We start from the raw sequence: 20332 nt of genomic DNA, 5'->3' as shown, positions 1-20332 counted from the left end.
TTATTGTCCAGAACTACAACTCCATTTTGACTCTTTCTCACTTGTACCGATCTTCAGATGCCCTCCTTGTTCATGAAAATGATGCTGTTCATAAGATCTGTGCGAAACTGATGAACATCAAGCAGATCTCCTTTAGTGATATAAACCAAGTCCTTGCACATCAGTTGGGAAGCGTGTTCCAGCCTACGTATTCCGTGGAAGGCTCATGTCACTACAGAAGAAATCCATTAGGTATTTGTCCTCTTGTATGTAATTTGTAGGAAAGTCTTGTGTTCTGAAAGCCTCACAGTTATTCCCTACTAGCTCCTCCTCTCTGTCTGAGGATACACTCAGGTTTCCCTCCTCTCAAAAACATTTCTAAAGAGCTACGTCACTCTCCAACTGTCTTTTTTTTTTTTTTACACTTTTTAAAAAAGATTTTATTTATTTATTTGACAGATAGAGATCACAAGTAGGCAGAGAGGCAGGCAGAGAGAGAGAGAGAGGAGGAAGCAGGCTCCCCGCCCAGAGAGCCCGATGCAGGGCTCGAACCCAGGACCCTGGGATCATGACCTGAGCCAAAGGCAGAGGTTTTAACCCACTGAGCCACCCAGGCACCCCGCTTTCCAACTGTCTTATGAGGTTTTGAGAAGTTACTAAATTTCTGAAGAGTGGTGATATCACTGACTCCATTCTTCAGGATCCTTTCTCTTCTTTTTTCATAGAAACTTTGACATATAATTCACATACCATATAATTCACTCACTTAAAGTGTACAATTCTATTTTTAGCATATTCACGAAGTTGTACAACCATCATTTTCATCACCCCATAAAGAAATTCATCATTCTTGGGGTGCCTGGGTGGCTCAGTGGGTTAAGCCGCTGCCTTCAGCTCAGGTCATGATCTCAGGGTCCTGGGATCAAGTCCCGCATTGGGCTCTGTGCTCAGCAGGAAGCCTGCTTCCCTCTCTCTCTCTCTCTGCCTGCCTCTCTGTCTACTTATAATCTCTCTCTGTCAAATAAATAAATAAAATCTTAAAAAAAAAAATTCATCATTCTTTTTTCAGCTGGTCAAGTGATGCCTTATCAATTCATATCATCTGCAAATAACTCCATAATCTATACTCTCCTCAGTCCTAATCTCCACCTACCCCACTTTTCTTAATTACCTTCTGCTTCTTTAAATTTAGATTATTCTGAATGGATCCATCTTTTTTTTCCTGCCATCTCTCCCCACGTCCCTCTTCCTCAATTTCTATCACCTGGCTTTCTCTCACTGTCCTCATATCTCATGAGGATGTTCAGACTTCTTGGTGCCGTCTCTGCCATCTGCCTGCATTCTTCCCCTCCTTTCCTGTCTGACATTGGCTCATGGTATCCATATCTCTTATCTAATAGTGCATACTCTCCTTGAATGCAAAGTAAACTAGTCTCTTTCTACTCCTTCTCTCTTTCTCTCTTTCTCTCTCTCTCTCACACAAAAAACGGAGCTTATTTCAAATTGATGTTCCTGTCTTAAGATGGTCCTAACCCTGCATTTTCCCCCTGCAGTCCATCTTGCACACTGACTGCAAAAGAGCCGCCCGCATGCACAGATCTAATTCTTATACTCTCCTGTTCAACCTGTGGCCACATTTGTGAGAATTCCTTAGCCTGGACTCCACATTATGCCCTAAACCCTAACTTCCTAGCTTCATTACTTCCTGCTTCCTCTGCCCCCACCTACTTTTCATCCTGTCTCCATTGTCTTTCTTCAGCCTGGTAATTTCCAGCCCTGATCCCTTTGCTCAGTGTTCCTTCTCAGTAATTATTTCATCCTTCCCTTCTTCACCTGTATTGAAACCTTAACTCATCCTTCAGTCACCTGTTCAAGTGATAATTTTTCTATAAAACTTTCCTGCTGAGGCCTTTACCTAGTGTAACCCTCTTTCCTTTGAAATTTAAGGCATTCTCTCCTTTATGTCACTTAATGTTTCTTACCTTTATTATTTCTTTAAGTGTGTTTGCTTACCTTTAAAAGTAACAGGGGTGCTTGGGTGGCTCAGTCAGTTGAGCATCTGCCTTCAGCTGGGGTCATGATGCAGAGTCCTGGGATCAAGCCCTGCATTGGGCTCTCTGCTCAGCGGGGAGTTTGCTTCTCTCTCTCCCTCTGCCACTCTCCCTGCTCATGATGTCCCTGTTTGTGCTCTCTCGCTCATGCTCTCTCTCTCAAATGAATGGATAAAATCTTTTTTAAAATAATTTAAAATTAATTATTAAATAAATTATTAAATAAATTAATAATAAATGAATTTATTAAATAAATAATGAATAAACAAATTATTAAATAAAAATAATTTAAAAATAAAAGTCACACACACACACGTATTCAAAGAATGCGAAGGTACAATGCAAAGATTGCAAAAGCAATCAAAAGTAGGTGTCCTCACCCTTTCCCAGATGATGCCATTGTAACTAACACCATGTGTTTCCTTACAGAGGGAATTCTGTCATGTGTGTATTATGTAATCCCACTCATTTGCAGCTTCCTTGGAGACCTGTATCTTGTTAATATCTGTGCATGTCATGGTACTTAACCATATTGCACATCTGTTCACTCAACCAATATTTATTGACTTCCTGCTATGTGTCAGTCACTATGCTAAATGTCAGGGATCCAGCGGGAGCCAATGCAGACATTGTGTTCCCTGTGAAATGGGAAGGAGAGACATTAAACAAACAAATTACATTAAGAACATATAATTAAAAACTGAGTTAAGTGCTCTAAAGGAACATAGTACAAGAGAATGTGTCATGAAGGAATCAGACTTAGACTGCAGGCGCAGAGAAGGCTGCCCTGAGAAAACAACACCTGAGCCAAGAGCTGGATAAGGACTCGGAAGTGACTTAGGGAGGGAGGAGAGAGTAGCGTGTGCAGAGGGAACAGCACATGAAAAGGCCTTGCAGCAGAAGGAAGCCTGGCACATCAAACAAATCCAGTGGCACTGGAGTGCAGGGAATGGTGTAGGGGCTGGCTGAAATCTGAAGCTAACGTGGTAAGCAGGGGCAGGCCTTGCAGGTCCTCATAAGCCATTTGGAGGCCTTTCTCATCACCCAAAGAGAAGGGAAAACTGCCAAACAATTTTAAACAGGTTGGTGACATAGTCACTTTTATTATTGAAAAATTCGCCTGTGGAAAACTAACTGGTGGTTGAGTCTGCAGGCTAGTCTAGTCATTCCTCACTGGACCTCATTGAGGAAATAAAGGCATTTAGTCACACGGGAGCTCTCTCAGCTCCCCCACTATGTCTGCAAACCTTACTGTGCTCTCTGGACTCACCTTTGCACTTCACCTGGTGTCACAGTAGAAGTGTCCTGCTCCTATCAAAGGCCAGTCTCTCACTTGGCTTCTGGGTCCCATTCCCTCTCTTTTTTCAGGAGCTTAATTCCTCACTCATCTCTTGTTCTCCATGCATCTTTCCTAGATAACTGCCATTATAACAACTCTCTGGCATCTCTCACACTGAAAATACCCTCCTTTGACCTCACCTCTAGTTATTGAACCTATTTCTCTGTTATTCTTTAGAACAATACAAGGGCATTATGACTTGTGTCTGCCCTTGTTGTCCTCTTCTCCTCATCTCTTTGCTCTTCAGCCCACTCTGCTCTAGTTTCTCCCTCACTGCTTTTCTGAAATTGCTTTTTACAAGTCACAGGCATGTCCACATTGCCAAATTCAGTGGACACTTTGCTCTCCTTGTTTCCATCAACCTGTCAGTAGAATTTGGCATGGCTTACCTTTAGTCTTCCAAATCTTCTCTTTGTCTTTTGTGACAGCCCTCCTGATTTTCCTTCTAACTCAATGATCACTCCTTTAATTCCTTTCCTTTCTTTCTTCCCTCTTTTGTTTCATCTTCCTTTTCCCAAGCTCTAAATGCTGGTCTTGGATTCTCTCCCTGATAACTGGCCCACTTCCATGGCTCTAAATGCCATTTGTATCCTCCAACCTGCTGGTTTATTTCCAACTCCTACCAATTCTCTTAGCTCCAGATTTCTATATCCTGCAGCCTTCCTGTATGGACATCCCAAACAATGTATTTGAAACAGCTTTCTCCCACAAGCTTGTTTCTTTCTCACTCCCTCAGTTGCTCAGTTTTAAAGTCTTAGGTCAGGGCTCCATGGAGCCTACAAAAAAAAAAAAAAAAAAAAAAATTCTAAAGTCTTAGGTCCAGCTTTCTTATAGCAGAGTCTACCAGTGCCTCAGTTGTATGTAATCCATCTTCTGTTTTCCAGGTTCCCTTCTGCTCTTCTCCCTGTTCACGAGCACAGCTTCGGGGGCCTCACTGCACCTCAGAGCCCAGCTCATTTTCAGGGGGTCTGTTCTTGCTGTTCTCATCAACTTCCTGCTCCCTCTACCAGGAATATCCTCCTGGCCATTTCCCTTTTATCTTCCCAGTCTCAGGTCACAGTTACCCCTTAAAGTAGCCTTCCATGGGGGCACCTGGGTGGCTCAGATGGTTAGGCATCTGCCTTCATATCGTAATGGAAATGTCCTGTGAGGAGTTGGCTGGAGGCTGGTCTTCCCTCTTCAACCTTTGCCAATGCACAGCCTTTCTTTAAGTATAGCAGCCAGACTGAAGTCTGGCTTTACTTGTCTAAAAGGTTAAATCCCATTAGGTCCTGTTTCTCTCCTACTCCAAACCTTCAGGAGGTTTCCCATCTCACCCAGAGTTAAAGCCAGAGTCATTGGAATCACATGTAAGGCTTTGCTCTGTCTGGTTTCGCACTGCTTTGTCGATCTTATATCCTGCTACTCACTCTCTTCCGGCTGCTTTGGCCTCCATGCCCCTTCTCAGGTATGTTTGCTGTGCTCCATAGTCTCTGCATGAGATGACCTTGGATATCCACATGGCTCCACTCAGGTGTTTGAGGGGATGGCACCTTTACAACAGAGCATCAGCATTAGTGGGCAGCAGTGTTCGGCATCTAAATTCTGAGGGGTCCCATCAGTGAGATGGGCTGATTTGCTTTATTGTTTTTTTAAGATTTTATTTATTTATTTGACAGAAAGAGACACAGCCGGAGAGGGAACACAAGTAGAGGGAGTGGGAGAAGGAGAAGCAGGCTTCCCATCGAGCAGAGAGCCCGATACAGGGCTCAATCCCAAGACCCTGGGATCATGACCTAAACTAAAGGCAGACACTTAACAACTGAGCCACCCAGGCACCCCAGGGTGACTTGCTTTAGCTGTGCTCTGACAGGCACAGAGAATGTGAGGAGTGAGTCTGATCCAAGATTGGATTTTCACTAGAAAGATCTGAAGAAGAGACAAGAGCAAGTAGCTGATTAAGGAGAGGAGCGAAGAAGGGGGGAGACTAATAGACTGAGCAGTCAGTCAGTCCACGGATTAGTTTGTCTTAGCCCATTTAGGTTGCTATATCAAAAGTGCTTATAAACAACATAAATTTATTTCTTGTGGTTCTGGAGGCTGGGAAGTCCAAGATCGAGACACCAATAGTGGTGTCTGGTAAGGGTCTGATTCCTAGTTCTCAGATGGCCATCTTCTCATTGTGTCCTCATCTGGCAGGAAGGGCTCGAGAGCTCAGGAGGACCCCTTCTATAAGGGCACTAATCCTATTTATAAGGGCTCCATCCTTAACATACCACCACCTCAGGGGTTAAGATTTCAGTATAGGAATTTGAGGGGGGGAACAAACCTTCAGTTCATAATAGGGTCTCAGCAAGGTGCGAGATTGGCTAAAATGAGAGTGGGTGAACAAGGGGGCCGGGGGGAGGGGGATTGTGATAATTAATACTTTATGTGTTAGTGCTCAGGCTACGTCTGCTGGCTGTCACTTCTTTATTTGTGCTATGCAATAGAATTCAGCTCTAGGTATTCTGCAGAAAAGGACTCTTAGGTTTAGAGAAAACTCCATTAGGCATAAGACCAATTTGTGCAGCATTTTGTATATGCCGGCGTCAAGATCTGTTCTTTCCCTGAGGATATAGAATATGAGTTTGTACTGCTATAAAATTTATATTTCATATTTTTGTAGTAATATATTTTTCTCTTTCCTCTAGCTTTTCTACAAACATATAAAACAGCTCTGAATGCAAAACAAATTAGCCTTTTTCCATAATCCTGTGTCATTACAAATATAAGTTTCTAAAGACAGGCATATTCCTGTCTTCAGGAATCCCTAATCTCTTTTTTTCCTAGTAGAGTTTGACTTAAAAGGTTCTGATTATCATTTAAGTAGATAAAATAAATAAGAGATCTAGGAAAATTTCCAAAGGAAATTATAGTGACTATAGAATGATGATAAAAGCATAGTAGCTCTCATGCTTACTTTATTTTCCTGAGGTGTAGCTAAATTTTTCATTCATGTTTCCAATTTTTTAGCTTCTAAATTCTTGTTTCCTTTTGGGCAAAGTGCCTTTCTCACTCATGCTAAAATATGTGCCAAAATATGTCATCTAAAATAGACATTGTTGGGGCACCTGGGTGGCTCAGTGGGTTGGGGCCTCTGCCTTCGGCTCAGGTCATGATCCCAGGGTCCTGGGATCGAGCCCCGCATTGGGCTCTCTGCTCGGCAGGGAGCCTGCTTCCTCCTCTCTCTCTGCCTGCCTCTCTGCCTACTTGTGATCTCTGTCTGTCAAATAAATAAATAAACAAAATCTTTTAAAAAAATAAAATAAAATAGACATTGTCTCTGAAATTTTATTTATGTTTTTAAACTTAAGCAACTCTGGTCTTGGAGGAGAAAACATGTTTGGCCCTCCAAACCATCAAGCCACAGTTGTGTATTGGCCAGTGGAAACATTATGGAATTTAAAAGTTTAGCTCAGATTTTTTTCTTTACAGGAGACTTAATGGAGAATTTGGTTCCCCATCCTGAATTCAAGATGCTGGGTATTCGTAACATTCCTCAAATGTCTGAGAACTCACTGGCATACAGCACCTTTACTTGGGCCGGCCTCCTCAAATATCTGAGACAGATGCTCATTTCTAATTCAAAAATGGAAGAAGGTAAAGTATATTTTAAAAATATGCAGGCCACAAGCTGGGGAAAGTGCCTGAACTGGAATTCTCAATATCAACTTCCTCGGCCAGTTGAAATAATGGTGCCTTCTTCTGGTCAGGGAGGCTCCTACAGAAACTCACCAGGACATCCCAGGAGGGTTTCTTAATCACTTCACAGTTTCATTTACCAAAAATGAAAAAAATTTCAGAGGAGCATGACATTTTTTTTTAAGGTTATTTATTTATTTTTAGTAATCTCTACACCTAACATGGGACTCAATTTCCCTAACCTGATACCAGGAATCCCATGCCAGTTGCCCCTGTTTTATTTTGATCGAAGTGATAAATGAACATAGTTTTTAAAAAAATCAAATGGTCAAAACTCATCTAAGTGTATACTTATATCTACATTGCATTGTATGTAAACTATATCTCAGTTTTTTAAAAAAAACCAGTTGTCCAATATGAATTTATAATGAGGAAAAGAGCAGATCCTTGTCCTACACATCCCCACTGCCTTGATGAAACTGTCAATGTTTTTAGCTGTTTTTTTCTGGACTTCCCCTCCATATTTCTTTTTTTTTTTTTTTTAAAGATTTTATTTATTTGACAGAGAGAGATCACAAGTAGGCAGAGAGGCAGGCAGAGAGAGAGGAGGAAGCAGGCACCCTGCTGAGCAGAGAGCCCGATGCGGGACTCGATCCCAGGACCCTGAGATCATGACCTGAGCCGAAGGCAGCGGCTTAACCCACTGAGCCACCCAGGCGCCCCCCCTCCATATTTCTAAGTATCTTGCTTATGCTGTTACTTATTTTATTTTCCAGGTTTAGATATTGTCAGTTGTTTTCCTAATGTGAAATTGAGAATTGAATCTACTTATACTTCCTCTGTATACACACACACACACACACACACACACACACACACACTCTCTTTCTCTCTCCCTCTCTTCCCCTCCCCATCCCTCCCTCCCTTTTCCCTTTATGTTTATAACATACTTTTGAATTAGATTTGTTTTCAATGTTTGTACTACCTTTGATAGGTAAATATTTTTTATAGTTGAGCCATGTACTATATACATAGAATAAATTTATTTCATGTAATTTTTTTCTTCAGTTAATTTTTTTTTTTCCGCTGGTTAATAATACTTATTTGGGGGCACTTACTTGTCTGGCTCAGTCAGTAGAGCCTGCGATTCAGGTTCGAACCTCACATTGGGTGTAGAGATTACTTTACAAAAATTATACTTATTTGCTCAGTATTCTGTGTGCCCGTCACACATCTATCCCTAAATTTTTCCCATAAAAATGAATCCCTTCTCAACATGTTCAAACCCATCAGGTAGTCTCTTACTTTCATTATCTCTTTGGAAATGTCCCTTTTGGAGATCTCCTCCTCTTGTTGCTGCCCTGGCTACTCTCCAGGCTTGATGAGCAGCCAGCACCAACATCTCTGCCTCATTCTATATTCTGTCTGATTTCCTAGATTCCACATCTGCCTTTTGTTTTGTTTTGTTTATTCTCTCATAGCGATAGGACACACTCTCCAAGAGCTTCCTAAGAAAAAGTACAAGGAAGGTAAAAAAAAAAAAAATTAAAGCTATAAATGTCATTATTCTGCCTTTACATTTGATTGATGATTTGCTCAGATATAAGATCTGAGAGTGGGGAGTCATGTTTGCTCAGAATTTTGAAGGCATTGTTCTGTTATCTTCCAGCTTCAGTGGTTGCCACGAGGTCCCACATCAATCTGATTCTTAAACCTGTTTTGTTCTCTCTTGAATCTTTTAGGATTGCCTCTTTGTCTCTACCTTAGTGTGGATCTTCCATTGATCTCTGTAGGATGTAAGCTTTAGAAGAGCAGAGATTTCTGTTTTGTTTACTGCTGTATCTTCCAAGCCTGGAAGGCAGGGCCCAGCATGTAGTTCGGTGGAGGCTGGAGCCTCACTATTTTAGCCTTTCTTGAGCAGATGGCTTCTAGGATGAAGGGGGGGCACGCCCTCTGCTGCCAGGAGTGAGGAAGTGTTCTGGCCTCTCCACTTTGCATGAAGATTTTTTTTTTTTTTAAGATTTTATTTATTTATTCTTAAAGATTTTATTTATTTATTTGACAGAGAGATCATGAGTAGGCAGAGAGGCAGGCAGAGAGAGAGAGAGGAGGAAGCAGGCTCCCCGCCGAGCAGAGAGCCCGACGCGGGGCTCCATCCCAGAACCCTGGGACCGTGACCTGAGCCGAAGGCAGAGGCTTTAACCCACTGAGTCACCCAGGCCCCCCAGATTTTATTTATTTATTTGACAGACAGAGATCACAAGTAGGCAGAGACAGGCAGAGAGAGAGAGGGAAGGAAGCAGACTCACTGCTGAGCAGAGAGCCTGATGCGGGGCTCAATCCCAAGACCCTGGGATAGTAGTGACCTGAGCCGAAGGCAGAGGCTTTAACCCACTGAGCCACCCAGGCTCCCCTTGCATGAAGATTTTTAACTAATCCTCTTGTTTCCCCCTTTTAGAAGGGCCTGGCCTCCTGCCAGGATCTTCACTGGGGGCAGAATGTCCCTGGTTGCTAAGTCAGCCACAGCTGGCTCATTTGCTTATCATCTTCCAAAATGTTGTTCCCATTATCTTCTCTTCCATTCCCTGTTTTCATGTTTATGCCTTTTAAAAATACCTCTGTCTTGGGGCACCTGGGTTTAACTGGAAATCACTACTATTAGTGAATATTTGAGCAGCATATATTTTATCACAAATAACAATTAGTTGGGTTTCAATACTATAAAAGTGGATGGATTTTCTCAACATTACGTACTTAGTGATACCTTATGGATTTTAGATCATAGTGCCTGAGGTTTGGAGATAAATAGAAAGGTCACATCTTCATATCTTAAAGGAATTCTTACCAAATTTTTTGGCCTCAGTACCTGTTTTTCTAGTAATACCTGTTAACATCTCAAGGAACACAGTGTTCCTCAGGGTATAGCATGAGACATGCTGCTCTGAGCTCTCTTAGGTCAATAAACCAGTTTGCTTAGTCATTTTCCCATGCAGAACCTTGAGTGTCAACATTTTTTAACAGTTATAGATACAGCTTTGAACATATAAATATTTTCATATATATGAGTATATATGAATAAATATATTTATGTCACTTACCAGGTTGAGACAAATAGCTTTAAAAATCTTCATGTATGTAGGGACGTGTGGGGGACTCAGTCACTTAGGCGTCTGCCTTCAGTTCAGGTCATGATCTCAGGGTCTTGGGATCGAGCCCTGCATCAGGCTCCCTGCTCAGTGGGAGCCTGCTTCTCCCTCTGCCTGTTGCTCTCCTTGCTTGTGCTCTCTCTCTCTACCAAATAAATAGATGAAATCTTAAAACACACACACACACAAATACAGCTTTTACAGTAGGTCATAAATTTTTAAATATCTTTACTGAGATATGATTTATATACCATATGTCTCACCTATATAATTTAGTGATATTTTTAGTAAATTTGCAGAGTTATGTAACCATTATCACAAGCCAGTTTTTTTGTTTTAATTTTTTTAAGATTTTATTTATTTGAGAAAGAAAGATACAGATAGCACAAGCCGGGGGAGCAGAGAGAGAGGGAGTAGGGGAAGCAGACTCCCACTGAGCAGGGAAGCTGAGGTGGGGCTCGATCCCAGGACCCCAGGATCACGACTTGAGCTGAAAGCAGATGCTTAACCGACTGAACTACCCTTGTGCCCCTATCACAAGACAGTTGTTGGGGCGCCTGGGTGGCTCAGTGGGTTAAGCCGCTGCCTTCGGCTCAGGTCATGATCTCAGGGTCCTGGGATCGAGCCCCACATTGGGCTCTCTGCTCAGCGGGGGGCCTGCTTCCCTTCCTCTCTATCTGCCTGCCTCTGTCTACTTGTGTTCTCTGTCAAATAAATAAATAAAATCTTTAAAAAAAAAAAAAGACAGTTGTAGAACATGTCGATCACTTCAAAAAGATCCTTGTGTTCATCTGCAGTCAATTCCCATTTTTTTAAAAAAATATTTTATTTATTTATTTGACAGACAGAAATCCAAAGTAGGCAAAGAGGCAGGCAGAGAGAGAGGGGGAAGCAGGTTCCCTGCTGAGCAGAGAACCCGATGTGGGGCTTGATCCCAGGACCCTGAGATCACGACCCGAGCCGAAGGCAGAGGATTAACCCACTAAGCCACCCAGGCGCCCCTCAATTCCCATTTTTATTCCTATTCCCAAACAACCACTGCTATGCTTTCTATCTCTATAGATTTGCCAATTTTGGATAAACCATATAAATGGAATTAGACAATATACAGTCTTTTGTGTCTGACCTTTTTCTTTTTTCTTTTTTTTTTTAATGATTTTGTTTATTTTTGTGACAAAGAGAGAGATCACAGGTAGGCAGAGAGGCAGGCAGAGAGGTGAGGGGGAAAGCAGGCTCCCTGCTGAGCAGAGAGCTTGATGTGGGGCTCAAACCCAGGACCCTGAGATCATGACCTGAGCCAAAGACAGAGGCTTTAACCCACTGAACCATCCAGGTGACCCTGTGTCTGACCTTTTTCACTTCATGTCTTTGAGGGTCATCGACGTTGTAGTATGTATCAGTAGTTCAATTTTGTATCAACTTCAGTATTGCTGAACGGTATTCCATTACATGAATATACCACATTTTCTTTAGATGTCCAACAGTTGATGGACGTTTAGCTTGTTTTCACTTTGTGTCTGTCATGAATAATGCTGCTGTGTGCATTTGTATAAAGTCTTTGTATGGACATATGTTTTCAGTCTCTTGGTTGTATACTTGTAAGTGGCATTGCTCGGTCAAAGGATAAGTATGTGTTTAATGTTTTGTAAAATTGCTATACTCTCCAAAATGGCTGCACCATTTTACATTCCCACAAACAGTTGAAGAGGGTTTGAGTTTTCCACATCCTTGCCAACACCTGACATTGTTAGTCGTTTTGATTATAGCCATTCTAATAGGTGTGAAGTAGTGTCTCCTTGTGGTTTGGTTTCATTTTGCATTTTCCTAATGACTGTGATGTTGAGATCTGTTAATGTGCTTGTTAGGTTTGTTTATCTTCTTCCATGAAATTTCTATTCAAACATCTTTCTGATTTTTATTTATTTATTTATTTAAGATTTTTTTTTTTTTAAGATTTTATTTATTTGACAGAGAGAGATCACAAGCAGGCAGAGAGGCAGGCAGAGAGAGAGGAGGAAGCAGGCTCCCTGCTGAGCAGAGAGCCCAATGCGGGCCTCGATCCCAGGACCCTGAGATCATGACCTGAGCCGAAGGCAGCGGCTTAACCCACTGAGCCACCCAGGCGCCCTATTTATTTATTTTTTAAAGATTTTATTTATTTATTTGTCAGAGAGAGAAAGAGAGAGAGAGAGTGCGCGAGCTAGCGCACAAGCAGGCAGAGTGGCAGGCAGAGGCAGAGAGAGAAGCAGGCTCCCTGCTAAGCAAGGAGCCCAATGCGGGACTCAATCCCAGGATCCTGGGATCATGACCTGAGCTGAAAGCAGCGGGTTAAGCTAACCCACTGAGCCACCCAGGCGTCCCTCTTTCTGATTTTTAAATTGGCTCATTTGTGTTATTATTGAGTTCAGCATGCCAAAGATTTTAGTTTCTTATGTTTTTATTTTCATTGAAAATCAGTCTGTGGCTGAGTGCTGAAATTTATCCCTATCCTATGTATACTTTAATAGTATTTTCTTTTTTTTAATTTAAATTCAATTAGCCAACAAATAGTACATCATTTTCAGATGTAGTGTTCAACAATTCATCAGTTGCTTATAACACCCAGTGCTTATCACATCATGTGCCCTCCTTAAAACCCTTCACCCAGTCACCCCATCTTCTTACCCACCTCCCCTCCAGCAACCCTCAGTTTGTTTCCCATTGTTAAGAGTCTCTCATGGTTTGTCTCCCTCTCTAATTTCTTCCCATTCAGTTTTCCCTCCCTTCCCTTATGGTCCTCTGTACTATTCCTTATATTCCACATATGAGTGAAACCATATGATAATTGTCTTTCTCTTCTTGACTTATTTTACTCAGCATAATACCCTCCAGTTCCATGCACATCAGTGTAAATGGTAAGTATACTCATCCTTTCTGACGGCTGAGTAATATTCCATTGTATACATTAAGAGTATTTTCTTAATATTTCTACATGACTGGTGTCAGTTTTCAATCCTATTTTTGTTTTATGTTTCTACATCCCTTAACATTTTTGTATGTATTCTATATAGAGTAAGGTTCGCCCTTTACATACATTTTGTATGTATTCTATATAGAGTAAGGTTCACCTTTTTAAGTGTATGGTTCTATGAATTTGGACAAATCTCTATAAAATATAACCTCCACCACAATTGAAATAGTGTTTACATCATCTCAGAAAGTTCGTTCGTACTTTGGAGGCACTTACTGCCCCTGACTCCAGCCCCTAGCAACTATGGATCTGAATTTCATTCTTATGGTTGTGCCTTTTCCAGAATGTTCTGTAAATGGAATCATACAGTGCATAATTTTTTGAGTCAAGCTTGTTTCACTTACCATAATGCTTTTGAGATGTATCCCTGCTGTTTGTTATGTGTATTAATAGTTTCTTTTTACTGGTGAAGAGAAATCCATTGTATGTACCTACCCCCATCCTTTAGTACTTTATGAAGAAATACTTCCTGCCTTTCTCGGGATTGAATAGTTTGAATCATTTTGGGTCAACCAGATACGAATTTTTAAACATTTAGTAGAAAAAAAGCAACTATAAAAATTTATGTAAAATATACATACCGTAATATGCTTTTCTTTTCTTATTCTGAACTATTTATAAAACCTTGTGCTTTTTTTCTTTTGGTAGGTATTGATTGGCACATACGGCCTCCTTTATCAAGACTTCCTACTCTGGGTAAAGCATCCCTCAACAGGGAGCTTCAGTTTAACACTTCCATTGCCAACTTGGTCATCCTTCGTGGAAAAGATGTTCACAGTGCAGATCTGGGTAAGAAGTTAAGGTGAAATCAATATGTACATTCTGCACATGTACATGGTAACACATTTTTTTTTTCAAAGATTTTATTTATTTATTTGACAGAGATCACAAGTAGGCAGAGAGACAGGCTGAAAGAGAGAGAGGAGAAGCAGGCTCCCTGCCGAGCAGAGAGCCTGATACGGGACTCGATCCCAGGACCCTGGCCGAAGGCTGTGGCTTAACCCACTGAGCCACCCAGGTGCCCTCATGGTAACACATTTTTTAAAAAAAAGGATGTCCCGGGGCACCTGGGTGGCTCAGTGGTTAAAGCCTCTGCCTTCGGCTCAAGTCGTGATCCCAGGGTCCTGGGATCAAGCCTCACATCAGGCTCTCTGCTCAGCAGGGAGCCTGCCTCCTCCTCCTCTCTCTCTCTGCCTGCCTCTCTGCCTATTTGTGATCTGTCTGTCAAATAAATAAAAATCTTTAAAATAATTAATTAATTAATTAATTAATTTAAAAAGGAAGTCCCAGGTGGCTGGGTGGCTCAGTCGTTCGAGCATCTGCCTTTGGCTCAGGCGGTGATCCTGGAGTCTGGGGATTGAGTCCCATGTCGGGCTCCCTCTCAGCGGGAATCTCCTTCTACCTCTGCCCTTCACCCTGCTTGTGCTCTCTCTCACTTGCACTCTCTTTCAAATAAATAAATAAAATATATTTAAAAAGGGAAGTCCCTCAATTTATTTTTATTTATTTATTTATTTTTTAAAAGATTTTATTTATTTATTTGACAGAGAGAGAAAGATCACAAGTAGACAGGCAGGCAGAGAGAGAGGAGGGAAGAAGACTCCCCACTGAGCAGAGAGCCCGATGTGGGGCTTGATCCCAGGACCCTGAGACCATGACCTGAGCCGAAGGCAGAGGCTTAAGCCACTGAGCCACCCAGGCGCCCCTGAATTTATTTTTAAAGAAAGGAAAATAATAATTATGTGTTTCTATCAGTTACTATATGATTGGATACCAAAAATAGAAGAGATTGAAACAAGATACAGGTTTAATTCTTTCTTTTGAGGCTTGCTGTTCTTATTGTCTTCACCTTATGGCTTCCTTTTGTAGTCCCAGACATCTGTTTGAGCTTCAGGCATCAAACCACATAGGAATGAGCATGCCACCAGCCTCCTCCTAGAGTTGCACACACTGGTGTTTATACAGCTTTGATTGGGGCTGACTTGTGCTATACCTAGCTACAAGGGCGGCCATGAATACAGTTAAAATTTGGGGGTTCTCTTTCTAAAGAAGGAGAGAACAGGTCATGTAGCATAACCAGTGGTCTCTGTGACAAGCATTTTGATATAAAACTTTCAGGAAGTTCAAAGAGAAGTACTCTTTTAGCTTTGTGTTTTTATGGAAAATCTCCAGGTTTGTCTTATCGTTATTTGATGGTTTTGTTTTACTGGACACCCAGCTAACTGAGCCACACAGGTACTCCTTATTTGATGATTTTAGCAGTATCAAGTTGCCTGCTTCTAGCTTTAATATTAAAAAAACCAAATAATCTAGTTCCTATAATACACCTTAGATAAGAAAGTGGTAATTAAAAGGAATCGTTTCAAGTCTGTCAAATGGTATACTTTCTCCTACCTCAGAACATTTTCTTCATAGTCTTCATTTCAGATGTTATTTTATTTTTTTTTAAAGATTTTATTCATTTATTTGACAGAAATCACAAGTAGGCAGAGAGAGAGGAGGAAGCAGGCTCCCCACTGAGCAGAGAGCCCGATGCGGGGCTTGATCCCAGAACCCTGGGATCATGACCTGAGCCGAAGGCAGAGGCTTTAACCACTGAGCCACCCAGGCGCCCCTTCATTTCAGATTTTAAATTGAGAGAATAAGAGGATATATAAAGTAATCAAACTTCCAAAAATGTATCCACAGCACATGACATACAGAGAGGTGTTCTGACAAAGGTATTTACTACAATATCTATTACACAAAAATGCAGAAACAACCTAAATGCTCAACAGTAGGAAATGTGTTAAATAAATTATGGTATATTCATATAATAAAACTTTATGAATGATATTTGTTGACATGGAAAGGAGGTTCACAACATATAGGTGAAATGAAAACAGATTACAGAACAGCATTTTTGTAAAATTACAGACTCAAGGTCAGCAAAATGTTCATGGTCTTATCTGGGTGGTGACATTTCAGATGTTCAGTTGACTTTTAAATTTTCTTTATTTTTTTTGTTTAAGTTTTTATATAAATTCCAGTTAGTTAACATATATAGTAATACTAGTTTCAGGTGTAGGATTTAGTGATTCATCAGTGACACAACACCCAGTGCTCATCACATGTGCCCTCCTTAAGACCCATCACCCATTTAACCCATTCCCCGCCTACCTCCCCTCCAGCAACCGTCAGTTTGTTCTCTGTAAAGAGTTTGTTCTCTGTAAAGGGTCCGTTTTATGGTTTGCCTCTCTCTCTCCCTCCTGCCATGTTTGTCCATTTTGTTTCCACACATGAGTGTGGTATTTGTCTTTCTCTCATTGACTTATTTCATGTAGCATAATACACTCTAGCTCCATCCACGTTGTTGGAAATGGCAAGATTTCATTTTGTTTTATGGCAAAGTAATATTCCATTGTATATGTATGCCACAACTTCCTTTTTTTTAAAAGACTTTATTTCAGAGAATGAGAGAGTGAGAACGCAAGCTGGGAGAGGGGTACAGAGAAAGGGAAAGAAATCTTTAAGCACACTCCCCACTGAGCAGGGAACCTGATGCAGGGCTCAATCCCAAGACCTCAAGATCATGACCCAAGTGGATATCAAGAGTCAGACACTGAACTGACTGAACCACCCCAGCACCTCTGTATACCACAATTTCTTCATCCATTCACAGTCAGTGGACATTTGGGCTCTTTCCATAATTTGGCTATTGTTGATAATGCTGCTGTAAACATTGGGGCATATGTGTCCCTTGGAATCAGTATTTTTGTATTCTTTGGGTAAATACCTAGTAGTGCAATTATTGGGTCAGAGGGTAGTTCTATTTTTAACCTTTTGAGGAACCTCCATGCTGTTTTCCCAAGTGGCTGCCCCAGTTTGCATTCCCACCAACAGTGTTAAGAGGGTTCCCCTTTCTCCACATCCTTACCAACACCTGTTGTTTCCCATGTTGTTAATTTTAGCCATTCTGACTGGTGTGAGGCAGTATCTCATTGTAGTTTTGATTCGTATTTCCCTGATGATGAGTGATGTTGGGCATCTTTTCACTTGTCTGTTGACCATCTGGGTGTCTTCTTTGGAAAAATGTCTATTTCTGTCTTCTGCCCATTTCTTAACTGGATTATTTGTTTTTTGGGAGTTGAGTTTGATTGGTTCCTTATAGATTTTGGATATTAACCCTTTATCAGATATGTTATTCACAAATATCTTCTCCCATTCTGAAGGTCGCCTTTTAGTTTGGTTGACTATTTCCTTCATTGTGCAGACTTTTTGTCTTGATAAAGTCCCAAAAGTTAATTCTTCCTTTTGTGTCCCTTGCCTCCAGAGACATATCTGGAGAAGTTGCTATGGCCAAGGTCAAAGAGATTGTTACCTGTATTCTCCTCTAGGATTTTTGATGGTTTCCTATCTCACATTTACTTTCCTGAATGATATGAATTTTTTTTTTACAATGAATATGGATCATTTATCCAAAAGCAACATAAAGCTAGTTTTAAATATTTTTATTTATTTATTTATTTTTGTGAAAGATAAAGAGTGTACACGAGCAGAGAGAGGGGCAGAGGGAGACGCAGACTGCCCACTGAGCAGGGAGACAGATGCAGGACTCATCCCAGGACTCTGGGATCATGACCTGACATGAAGGCAGATGCTTAACCAGCTGAGCCACCCAGGCGCCCGTAAAGCTAGTATTAGAAGGCAAAACAACAGGAGTCTTCTGATGAAATGAATTAAAAAAGAAAGTTTATTAATTTGTTTCTAAAATTAATGATTTATGATGTAAACAATGGCTTGTGTTGTTTTACTCTAGGAGGATTTAAAGATCCAGCTCTCTATACTTCTTGGTTAAAACCTATTAATGCTTTCAATGTGTGGAAAACCCAGCGAGCCTTTAGCAAATATGAGAAGTCTGCAGCGTTGGTCAGCAATAGCCAGTTCTTACTAAAACCACTTGATACAATTGTGGGCAAAGCCTGGAATATGTTTGCTTCAAAGTAAGTAAAAAATAAATGTACAAACCTTTCTACCTTAGGCAGATAATACCTTAAAACACAAAGCAGGATTTGGAATGTTTTAGTCTGTTTGGTTTGCTGTAACAAAAATAGCCCAGACTGAGTATCTTATAAACAACAAAATTTCTCAGGAGGTCTGGAGATTAGGAGATCCAAGGTGAAGGTGCTGGCAGATTTGATGTCTGATGAAGACCTACTTCTGGGTTCATAGGTGGTTTCTTTTCCTTGTGTCTTCAAATAGCCAAAGGGGCAAAGAAACTTTCATGGGCCCCTTTTAAAAGGCACTAATTCCTGGGGCGCCTGGGTGGCTCAGTGGGTTAAGCCGCTGCCTTCGGCTCAGGTCATGATCTCAGGGTCCTGGGATCGAGTCCCACATGGGGCTCTCTGCTCTGCGGGGAGCCTGCTTCCTCCTCTCTCTCTCTCTCTGCCTGCCTGTCTGCCTACTTATGATCTCTGTCTGTCAAATAAAATCTTTAAAAAAAATAAATAAAATAAAAATAAAATAAAAAATAAAAGGCCCTAATCCCATTCATGAGGGCTCTACCCTTGTGATCGAATCACCCTCCAAAGGCCTCACCGCCTAATACCATCACCTTGGGTGTTAGGATTTCAATGTATGAATTTGGGGGGAACATAAACATTCAACCTACAGCCTGGAGTAAGCACAGTTACCACTCTGTAGGTGTGAAACTGGGTCATGTTAGTTCAGGTGTCATTTTCTTATCTGCACAGTGGTGCAGTGAGGATTAAATGTGATACCCATGTAAAATCACCTACTACAGTGCTGTTATTGACTAGAGGAGTCATTTCTAAATGAAATGAAATGAAAGTAGAAATTTCATTATGAGGCTGGACAATAACATAGTTTTCCAAAATAAGACCCTTGGAAGAATGAAAGAGATCCCTGATCTTGTTCAGCAAGAAATCTTACAAGTTCAACTCTGTCTGTTAAGAAATGTCTGCTTGGTACTAAGAAATGTGTTATCAGATTTCCTGACCTCGGCCACAATTAACTCGTGTCAAAGCAAAATTTCCCTATTAATGGGCAAGGCCTCTAATATGATTAGCCAGGATTCCCAAGGGCCCCCCATCCTGCACGTGGCCATTCCATAAGCCCCCACACCCCGGACTGTGAACTCTGTCCTTTCCTGGTATTGTTCTCTTCCCACTCCCATTAAATGGCCACAGCCCTTATTACCTCAGTTTAATCCAGGTCTGCCTTTGCTCGACATTCTTTTTCACATGATTTCTCATTTGGGGGATACAGGGTATTCATAGAACCACCTGGCATAACTACAAATTAAATGTCTGAAAAATACTTGGGAGACTTCACTTCATTCCTAGAACTGGATTAATGTATTTCTGAAATTTCAAGGTTTAGGTGAAAATTCTCAGGCACTTTTTAGAGTTGATACTGAACCCAGTCATCTCTGTAGGGTGATGAGTATGTACTGGGTTAGATAACCAAATCTGAACCTGCTTCTTTCTCCTATTGCTTCTTATTGTCACTCTCTTAGACACTAAAGAGACAGGGAGCTTGACATAAACTTTTTCAGTTTGCTAATCTTTGGAATAAACATTGAAGCAAATCTAAGACATTTAAGAGGTTCTGCCATCTTCAAATATTCATGAACTAGGAAAGTTCTACTTATTGTTTGATTTTAAGAGTTATTCATTTGCCTGATTTTTTTTTAATTTTACATTTTCTGTTTCTTTCAACAGAGCCTACATTCATCAGTACACAAAATTTGGACTTGAAGAAGAGGACTTTTTGGATAGTTTTACATTGTTGGAACAGGTTGTTGCCAGTTACTGCAACCTCTGATGTCGAACAAAGGAAAAATATGTTAAGTCATTTTGGGGCTAAAATACTTTCTTTTCTTTTTATTATTTTTTTAAGATTTTATTTATTTGATGGGGCGCCTGGGTGGCTCAGTTGGTTGGAGGACTGCCTTCGGCTCAGGTCATGATCCTGGACTCCCAGGATCGAGTCCCACCCACATCGGGCTCCCAGCTCCATGGGGAGTCTGCTTCTCCCTCTGACCTTCTCCTCGCTCATGTTCTCTATCACTGTCTCTCTCTCAAATAAATAAATAAAATCATTAAAAAAAAAAAGATTTTATTTATTTGACAGAGATCACAAG

The 20332-nt window shown here is 41.0% G+C and overlaps 1 protein-coding gene across 1 annotated transcript in view; it reads left to right on the top strand.

Moving 5' to 3' along the window:
* Nucleotides 1-20075, top strand: part of TUBD1 (tubulin delta 1) — a 27854-nt gene extending 7779 nt beyond the window's left edge. The window contains exons 6-10 of the mRNA XM_059378875.1: nucleotides 1-231; nucleotides 6826-6990; nucleotides 13837-13977; nucleotides 17987-18170; nucleotides 19911-20075. Coding sequence (XP_059234858.1) covers nucleotides 1-231; nucleotides 6826-6990; nucleotides 13837-13977; nucleotides 17987-18170; nucleotides 19911-20013 — 824 coding nt within the window. The 3' untranslated portion in view covers nucleotides 20014-20075. The remainder of the gene's footprint in view (nucleotides 232-6825; nucleotides 6991-13836; nucleotides 13978-17986; nucleotides 18171-19910) is intronic.
* The last annotated feature ends 257 nt before the right edge of the window (nucleotides 20076-20332 follow it).

Source organism: Mustela nigripes, chromosome 16, assembly GCF_022355385.1.
Source record: "Mustela nigripes isolate SB6536 chromosome 16, MUSNIG.SB6536, whole genome shotgun sequence".
Taxonomy (NCBI): Eukaryota; Metazoa; Chordata; class Mammalia; order Carnivora; family Mustelidae; genus Mustela; species Mustela nigripes.
This window is presented reverse-complemented; position numbering and strand designations above follow the sequence as displayed.